Below are 10,000 nucleotides of genomic sequence, written 5' to 3'. Positions count from 1 at the left end.
CAACGGTTATAATCGCTTAAGCCCACTATTGAAAAAACCAAATGAACAGTATCTTAACACAGGTTTGTTTGTTTACTACCTACAACTTGCTTGTTTACTACTGTACCTGAAGAGAAAACACATTACTACTTTCTCAGGAATCCAAAAACATTCCCAATTTTTAAATGCCGAGCCAAGAGATTCGCTGACACATTCATTTCATCTGCTGTGCTTCAGTAGGGGACGATACTGACATATTATTCAGTACTGATATTTTATTAGACATTCTTAATGATATTTATTTATCTCTTAAATGGATTGACCAATATTATTGTCCGGTAAAATTCTCATCGTTTTTATAGTACATGTATATGTATAGATTCTTTCAAAACCATGTTTTTTAGGTCAGACCCCCTTTGACCTACAAATTGATTATTAATTTAGCTAATAAAGTTTTAAAGTTTCAAAGGGATTGTGTTCCTTTATTTTTGTGCATGATTAATCGCTACAGTGTATGTGTCATCGATCTTTTTTTAAATTTACATAGGCATGGCAATTTTTTACTGTCCAAAATTCCACGAGTATTTCCTCCGTACGTCAGTTACAGAAACAACTCTGCCAGAAATTAACCTATAAAATTTTCAGTAAAAAATGAAAATGGCAATTTAAAAGGATGAACTACATGTAAATGTATCTCGAATTTCCATGGAAATGATTCCTTCGTTGTTCAAAAATATGCCAACTGTTTGTTTTTGTTTTGTGGTTACTGCATGGTCATGCGTGACTGACACCCATATACATTTAAATTTTTAAAGCATGCTCAATACGAAATGTTGAGGTGACTGCATGGCTCCTTCCTACTCCCAATTTTTCTAGGAAGATCAGTTAGGAGACTCTGCCCGCAGGGTAAGATACACACTGTAAGAGCAAAATCATGAAGTTTCCTAAAAAACCACTCTAAGGTTGTGTTACTAGCTACCTCACAAAATAATAATTATACTGACAATAAATAACCATAATGACTCATTTTTACCTCTAACTCCGTGAAAGAAATTATTTTCACGCCCACTTCATCGCTAGTAGCTTTCTCTTCATCAGAAACTGATGCACCAATCTTCACAATATTTTTCAGTTTGGGGCATTTGGAAGCCTGCTCCAAAAGAACGTTGAGTTTGCCCTCATCACAAACTACTGTTGTCATTTGAGCTAAACAGAAAAAAAAATTAACAAATCCAATTTCAGGGTCAAGGTGATTTCATCAGTCTGTGAAGTCCATCATCATTGATTCCTTACGTTTAAACAATTTCATTTCTTGACTGTGAACCGACACTTCAAATACAAGGAAGGGTTACATTTTTTGCACACAATGGCCGTTTAGTAGTACTTATATTTCAACATAATTAACTATTAAAGGGTAAATGTGAAGTGCTAGTTAATTCTGTTGAAATATACATGTAAGTGGTACACGGCCAACATTAACAAAAAACGTAACTCCTCCTTGCACTTGCGTACATATTCATTGCGGTGAAATTGACACCTTATATTCCCACTACCTGCCCCCATCTGACCTTGTAGCTCATTCGGAAGAGCAGCAGTGATCTAACCAGAAGGTCGTGGGTTCATTTCCCAGCCTGGTCAGAGTTTTTCTCTGTCCTTGTGTGGGCCCAATTCCATTAGTAGGGCTAACGCTCACATGGTTTGCATGGGTAGAAAACTAGAACTTCACATTACCCTCCAATAGTTAATTCTGTAGTCACACTTCAAATAAACATGCATTCATTTTCATGTCATCAAGTCCCTTCGCAGGAACACAAGTACATGAACCTAACAAATTGATCGGCGCCCAGCTGTGGGGCTTCATAGCTTAGTTGGTAGAGCATTAATTGCACCAGCTAGCATTGCAAAGGTCATGTATTTGATCCTGTTGGAGCCAGCTGAATTTTTCAGGTGACTATTATCACAGACAACTGCTTAAATTGTCTACGCAAGTGCAAGGATCACTTCACTCTTTCATAGAATTTTTGTTGCTTCATTTCCCTAAAACAATGTTCAATGGAAGAGAAAGTTTTTGTAATAATTGCCTGAAATAACCAACATAGAGGCAAGTGGAGTTGGTAAGATGTTGACTCCACCTGCCTAGACCTTGACTATTCCTAATACCACAATTAAAGAACACCGATCTATTCGCTATAAAAACTGTACTTATACTGCCAATCTTACCTTGGTTTATGATGTAAACACAAGCCTCTGGACCAAGAGTATCATACAAAGGTATTATTGACAGAGAGTAAAGGTTGCATGCTTGCTCAACAAGTACCCACTGAAATAACAATAGTGACACAAGCATTAAATTTTTGACAGAGTCAACTTCAATGGAGACAAATTAAAATTAGTGGCGGTGAAAGTAAACTATACTGAAGTACATGTACACTGTAATGTTTTTTCTCCCAGAAAAATAGAGAATATGAAAGCAATATTGTTTGAGTTAAATGCTACTTACAGGGACAGAAATTCGTACCCTTCACACCAAAAGGTAAATTTCACGATGCCAATTTCACGGCAGACACCATAAAATTATTTAAACCAAGCAGAACTTCCGTGAAATGGCTTTAAAACGGCGTGAAATTTTATCATAGCACCGACAAATCACTTACAATGGGTCCTGAAAAACACACAAAACTTCACAATATGAAAACATTATCGGCATGAAATTATTAATTTTATACCGTGAATCCTCCTCAAAATTAACTTAATAGTAATACACGAGTTTGGGTTTCTGGTAGGTTTAGAGTGTGAAAGAACCATTGAAGTGAACCTTTTGATGCTCAGTTTGTCTACTGTAAACTAACTCAAGTGAAGAAACATGAATCACATGCAGCAGTATTCTCCATTTGTGATGTCAATGCACCAAGTGAACAATCGCTAACTTTTCTTGCAACTTTCTTTGAGACTGCAGGGTAATGGAATCCAAGGACGAATTGAAGAAAAACTGTTTAGAGTTTTGTACATACGCCTTTATACAAGGACACCGTTGAATATCCTGTATTGCCTTATACGTTTGCTAGGTTATTGCTGTAGGCTTGGCCTACGGTGTATTAAGTGGCAAACATCTGCAGATAGATATTTATGTACATGTACACTGCACATGTATATGCCATAATCTCGCCCAATTTTGATAGAGGTCATACAGTCATGTATGTGTACTAACTTCAATTCTGTTTGGAGCGTAAACACCAACAAATGTGTGTCCAATGTCACCAGCATGGCAGCCAATCTCCATCAAGCCTGAGCCAGTATCGAAGGACCTCTCAAGGACCTAATCCAAATAAAAGAAACCAACATATGTAGTGAGGACATTATTAATAAACATTTGAAGGGTCGAGGAATTTTGAATATTATTTTAATTATGATGGAATACATACAGCTGTAACTTTTAATATGGAAATAAGTTAAACTATTTAACACTAGTTTACCTACATGTACAATCATGTAAATAGAAGAAATGCAAGGTTCATGATCAAGTACAGTATGCAGTAATTTAACAACACTTTGTGTAATAATTATAATAAGAAAAACTTTATTTAAGTGCTAATGGATTTAGCACAAGAGTACTAATTAGGGACACTAACAAAATTAACTCAAATCAAATATTGGTTTTTGTAGAAAGGGGAAAACTGGAGTACCCGGAGAAAAGTATTCAGTAATTTAATGATGCTTTGTGTAATTAATAAATAAGAAAAACTTTATTTAAGTCAGGCCTTCTGACAGGGTGGGGAAAAAAATTAAAATTGTGCGCTATTTTGGAGGCCAATTGTGCGGGGGAAAAAGTCAGTTGTGCGGGAAATTGTGCGGGATTGCGCAATCTTGCAAACATCGTGTTCTCCTTGTCCTTTTCTTTAACCATATCAACGTGAAATTCCTGCTGTAATGGCTGACTTACCTCTATATTTTACTTCGAATGATTTTATATTATTGACTGAAGTTTAGAACCTATTTAAAACTGATTTTGTTTTTTGAAGCAATCGAATGTGCTAAACAAAACCGCTCGAGGAAATTGCCCCAGAAAACCTAGCGAGCCTCTAATGTACGTCATGTATATCTAAATAGTCTGTATCAGTCACTAAAAGAGAGAGGAACTAACACGTAAACTTGTACGACCTCAGACGAGTTGTTCGCTGAAAGCGTGGAAATACTAGAGTGTAGAAATACTACACCGTGCACCGATGGCTCAGTTGGTTGAGCACCGGGCTGTTACGCGGGAGGTCGTGAGTTCAACTCCGGCCGGACCAACAATCAGGGTCTTTAAATAACTGAGGAGAAAGTGCTGCCTTTGTAATTACATCTGCAAATGGTTAGACTCTCTAGTCTTCTCGGATAAGGACGATAAGCGGGAGGTCCCATCTCACAACCCTTCAAAGGTCATAATCCTGTGGGACATAAAAGAACCCGCACACTTGTCGTAAAGAGTAGGGCATGTAGTTCCCGGTGTTGTGGTCTGTCTTCTGTGGTGTATCATGGTTGGGAGGGTAAATGGTCGGAGATATTAGCTACACCAAGCTACTCTAAAAATCCGAGGGTAAAGAAAGATAGATTAGACGATATGATATGATTTTCAAGGTAAGTAGTCTGAAAAGAGCCTAAATATATTCTAGATCTCCTGATACTCAATAGAAAAACGCATTTTGATTAAAATTTTGAGTAGATAAGTCCGTATTGTGCGGTAACATGCAAATTTTCCCGAATTGTGCGGAATTGTGCGGGTTTTACCGAATTGTGCGGTTCCGCACCCGCGCACCCTGTCACAAGGCCTGTTAAGTGTTAATGGATTTAGCACAAAAGTACTAATTGGGGACACTAACGAAATTAACTCAAATATTGACCTGGAGAAAAACCTCTCGGAGCAGAGAAGAAAACCAACAAACTCAAGTTGTTGTAACGCTGTCACTTGACAATTACCGTATATACATTTAACTCCTGGTTGTTACATTAAAGTGAAGGAATTCTTGCTCAGGTAACATGTCCTTCCAATAAGCAACCATTGGAGGATTTTTGTAATAAAATTATTTGCAAGCATGGCAATGATCTCGTTGTCATCAGTGTTGGCCAATGAGTTCTGATAAGAACTGTTTCTTTATAGCAAGACCAGTTTCGGAAACTTATTCAACTGGCTTCCTTCATCAGTTGCTTTTACCTAGTGCTCGAGCAGTTGCGAGCTGGAGTTGTTGTAAAGCTGTCACTTGACCTATAACTCCTGGTTGTTAAATTAAAGTGAAGGAATTCTTGCTCTAACAAGATAGTCTTCCAGAGACTTGTCCTTCTGATAAGCAACCATCGGGGAATTTGGAAATATTCTCGAGCATGGCGATGCTCTCGTTATCATAAAAGTTGGCCATTGAGTTCTGATAAGATCAATATCGTTATAGCAAGACCAGTGTCAGAAACTTAAGATTGGCTTCCTTCGTCAGTGGCTTTTAGTTGTGCTCGAGTGGTTGCGAGTGGGAGTTTGACCAAAGTTAATTCAGAATGCTTTATATAGGTTTGGAATGACGTGAGACCAAAAATTGACCAATGGGAAGTCGGGGATTTCGATCCATTCCTCTAGTTAGTCGTTTATTTGCAAGACAAACTGACAAGGCACTCAGAAGACAAACTCTTGCCAGGGAGACAAGAAGCTAAGAAGTTACATACATGTACGTATTTCAGTAAGAATTGTGATTGTTTCAAATGCAACCCCTAAAAATATTTTCGAATTGAGTTACCTCATTGTATGTTAGCCAGGCATAAGGACCTCCTGGACTGGTGCGATAACCCAAACAAGGCTTATCTCCTGAAAACAGAAGTAAATCAAAATTAACGAATTATTTATTGCAAATATACTATCCATAGTTTTCTTTGAAAAAAATAGGGCTACAGAATAAGAATAATTATTATACTACAAAATGTGTGAGCAGGGTTTTCCCCACCATGCGAGCAGAGCCTCTATTTGTCTTTTTCTTTACTGAGAAGGAGAAAAGTTGGCTCTGCCCGAATCGCGTCAACTCTTTGAAGCCGCCGCAGCCCGAACTTCTGGGCTAGTCAGTCTTGTTTTCTCTCGCCAAACCGGTTTTTCCAGTGCGAGCGTCCGTTTAGTGACAAAACCGATGGTTATAATTGAGCCCGCTGTACCATGAAAAACCAAGATGGCGGCGAAATCTGGCATATTAGGCTTGGGTTCGAGACTGTATCCAGGCAACATGCAGCGCATATTCAATAAAGATCTTACTTGATTCATGCAGAGCCTTTCTCGAGAATGCCAAATCGACCAAGCAAAAGAAAGGCTCTGCTAGCAGGGTGCATTTTCCCTAAATACCTTCCTTTTGGAGTCCCTAAGACTCGTTCAACCAAAGGTTGAGGGTTCCAGAGAGAACAGTGGGGGTCCCAAGGTTAGCAATGTGATTACAAATCTGTCGTTTCAATGTCACAGCGGTTCCCCGATCAGAACATCAAAAGGCAAGCTTGAGAACCATTCAAAGTGAGTATGGCTCTTTTTAGTTTTGAAAAAGGTGTCAGACAAAAGAAGAATTCTTTATTTTTTATTCTCAAAAAAGAGTTTTTGCAATCTACTCAGTTCTAAACTAATTATTAGATAGTAAACTATCGCTCTAGAACATTGTGCCTCGATCATCAAGATCAGAGAGAACGTACCGGTTTTGCGTCCTTATTTTGTTTTTCAGCTAAGAGAGAACCGGTTTTGCGTCCTTATTTTGTTTTTCAGCTAAACAACGCGTCTCTGATGTGTATTTGCACATAAGGGAAAACCCTATGTGAGTATTAATATTATTTACTTCATATCTTTGTCCTCTACCCAGGCAAGTTTTTGTGTCAATTTTTTGGATACAACTGAACACAACAAATCGTTACAGGAGAGGAGCACGTAGCATACCCTCTGATACTTACATGTTTGTGTTAAGTGTTGTTTATTGTGTAACATTTGAATGAAAATTATTGGAAATGATAACACCTACTCAAAAGTCTGGTTGCCTTTTAAATTTGTTTAACCCTCATGATCAGCACTTCAACATTTCATGGTAAGTTCAATGCCATTCAGCCACTCTTTGCAAATTGTGTGAACAGGGCTTGAAATTGCGACCATTATACAGTCGCATTTGCGACTGAATTTCTCCCTTTACAACTAAAATGATATCGGGAGAAGTCACAAACTTGCAACTTCTTTTCACCTTTGCTCTTTTGAAACAAAAGGGTTGAAGCAATTGCCACTTTGCTGCTACTTTTGCTAAAATAAATAAATAAATGACAAAATGATTTCTCGCTGTGAATTTTCTTTCAATCTGAAGATGTTGTAGCGTAATTTAGCTGCGATGTTACGTGCACGACTCCATTTCTTTGATCATTCGCCATTTTCAGCGGTTTCTTTATACACACAAGTATTGTGGGCTCATATTTTGTTTCAGCACACAGCTGACAGCACAATGCAGCGAGACGATTTTGTTTCTAAAATTTGCGAAATTGGGACTACATTTTTGCATATGTGTATGTTGTCAGAAATTGTGACTGGATTTTTTCATTAACTTCAAGCCCTGAATGAAGGTTCTTTTCGTGAACAAGGGTTGTGAGAAGGAGCTTTCATTCCGTCTATAGTCTTTTCCCGAGAAGACTCGAAAGTCCATCAACTTGCAGACATGATTACAAGGTAGCACTTAGTCCTCATGCAGTTATTAAAAAAAAAAACTTGGGAATGCTGGTTAAAACCACCTCCCATGAACGCCCTTGTCTGCCTGCTCAACCAACAGAGTCAATTCTGAATGGGCAGGGCTTGAAATTAACTTTTTTGCCCAGGTGCCAGCTGGCAACTAATGGGAAAAATTTGGTCGGCAGATCATAAATTTTGGTCGCCAAGTTATTTAATATATGACTTATGTGAGAACAGGATTTTAAATGTTACAAGTTAAATGTTACAAGTTTTACATGTTATTTGAAATGGAGCGAAGCACAGTCCATGTTTTCCATAGCAAGGCAAACATGGGTCCTTTATTCTGGCTTTTCACCTCTTCAAAACGTAATTCGTTATTCTCCTACAGCTTGCGTGGCAAGCAACTTACCTTTATCGCGAGTAAATGCAATACTACAATTGCGCAACCTAGGCCTCCACACAACCACAATGCTCGTACCAGTCTCCGACCAGGATAAAATAAAATTAAGTAGCGGCTTGTATACGGCTTCAGTAGCCTCTAGAATCAGAGAAACTTTGCTTCTTAACGTACTTTTTTACCGATATTTATCTCCATTTATTAATCACCTTGGCAGTCAAATTTGCAGGTGTTCGCTTTCTAACAGAGGGGACAAGTTCTCCAACCCACTTTATGTTAAGGGTATAGGTTTCTTTTTTAATGTTCCATACAAGTTTCAAACTCATTATGCGATGTTCAGGTTCATTATCAATGAATTATCAATCTCAAGCTAGTTCCGAGGAGGTCCTTCCGTAATTTGGCTAAATCTACGTTTTCAGCAATGATGATGGATTTTAAATTTTCAATAAACCTTCTTAAGGCGAAAATTCAAAATTCACATAACTAAACGGCAATATATAAGCAGCATACGGTGTTTATGTGCGCCCACGATCCCATGAAGCCGCTGAAACACGATTCACCAGCTGGCGAACAAGTTCTGAAAATCAAGTCGCCAGCACTCAGTTTGTGGTTGCATTGGCGACCAATGAGTCGCAATTTCAAGCCCTGATGGGTATAACTATGATTTTAAAAAGTTGTTTAAAGCAGCTTTAATGTTAAACCCGAGGTTAGTATGATTACAAACTTAATAATTGCACCAAACTTCCATTGTCAAAATAAGTAAAACCTTGAGAGACCAAAGGCAACAATGATGCTATTATAACATTTGACTGAAAACCCAGTTGGCAGCAGCGTGAAAATTCATGTTCTGTACCTGATATCCTAACTCCACGCATAAATGCTTCATGAATTGTGCTGACATCATCAAACAGCTGTTCAACAAGCTCTGTAGTTAAGGAGTTCATTCTCGCACGGTCCCCATCCTGAGATTGATAGTAAATAGAATATAAATTGAATACAGTGAAAAATCAATCGTATAAGTTTAGGTTTCCTTTTTTTTAGACACCCGTTGAGATGAACACGAGAGGTTCATTAAACGGGTTGTCCTAAAAGCCGGAATCCGGAATCACAGGTCATTGTTTTACCAATACAGAGAGTAAAAACTATAAAACATTCATAAAAGCTAACCATAGAACTAAAAATGTTTGTTTAGGCCTAATTAGGCCTAAGGTTAGCTTTTATGAATGTTTTATAGTTTTTACTCTCTGTATTGGTAAAACAATGACCTGTGATTCCAGATTCCAGATTCCGGATTCCGGATTCCGGCTTTTAGGACAAACCCATTAAACGCTTAGTTATAAACTCAGTCGAGTTTCTGATTGAGAGAGAGTTCATTACGTTGTAATCCCTTGTAAATGGGGAAAAGTTTACAAAAGGACAATGGCATGGTACATACAGATTTTTATTACACATAACATGAGAATTTTATTCCATAAAGCTCATTTTTACAAATCTATACGCTATATTTTCACATGTGAAAAAGGCCTATACAGCCAATCAGAATGGCGTACAGCTATTTCACATGTGGAAGTATAACCAATCAACCATAGCGTAAAGGCGTTTCCATGCCAATCACTCGTGCATCTCGTGCAAATTTGCATTTGGTTTTATTGTTAGTGAGTTTTTGTTTCTAATTCGCGTTCAAAGAACTATTTTAATGAAAATTCTCATGTTATGTGTAATAAACAGTTCACGACATAGAAAGTTCTTTGTACGGGGTTTTATTCACTCGATGTTTGTGTCAAAAAACCCTCACTCGCTCGTTCCTCGCTCGTTCGGGTTTTTGACACAAACAACTCATGAATAAAACCCCGTTCGCTGCACTTTCTATGACGTAAACTATATCTATTGTTTAAAATGTAAACTATAAGCATGATTATTTTCCGTCAGGCATT

General features: G+C 37.9%; 1 protein-coding gene across 1 annotated transcript in view; it reads right to left on the bottom strand.

The window, feature by feature from the left end:
• The window catches only part of LOC138033884 (long-chain-fatty-acid--CoA ligase 1-like), a 45,502-nt gene that overhangs the window by 34,394 nt on the left and 1,108 nt on the right, over positions 1–10,000 (bottom strand). The window contains 5 exon segments of the mRNA XM_068881763.1: positions 1,013–1,185; positions 2,200–2,299; positions 3,188–3,295; positions 5,739–5,806; positions 8,920–9,028. Of these exon segments, the coding sequence (XP_068737864.1) occupies positions 1,013–1,185; positions 2,200–2,299; positions 3,188–3,295; positions 5,739–5,806; positions 8,920–9,028 (558 nt within the window).

The sequence above is a fragment of the Montipora capricornis genome, chromosome 14 (genome assembly GCF_036669925.1).
Source record: "Montipora capricornis isolate CH-2021 chromosome 14, ASM3666992v2, whole genome shotgun sequence".
NCBI lineage: Eukaryota > Metazoa > Cnidaria > Anthozoa > Scleractinia > Acroporidae > Montipora > Montipora capricornis.
This window is presented reverse-complemented; position numbering and strand designations above follow the sequence as displayed.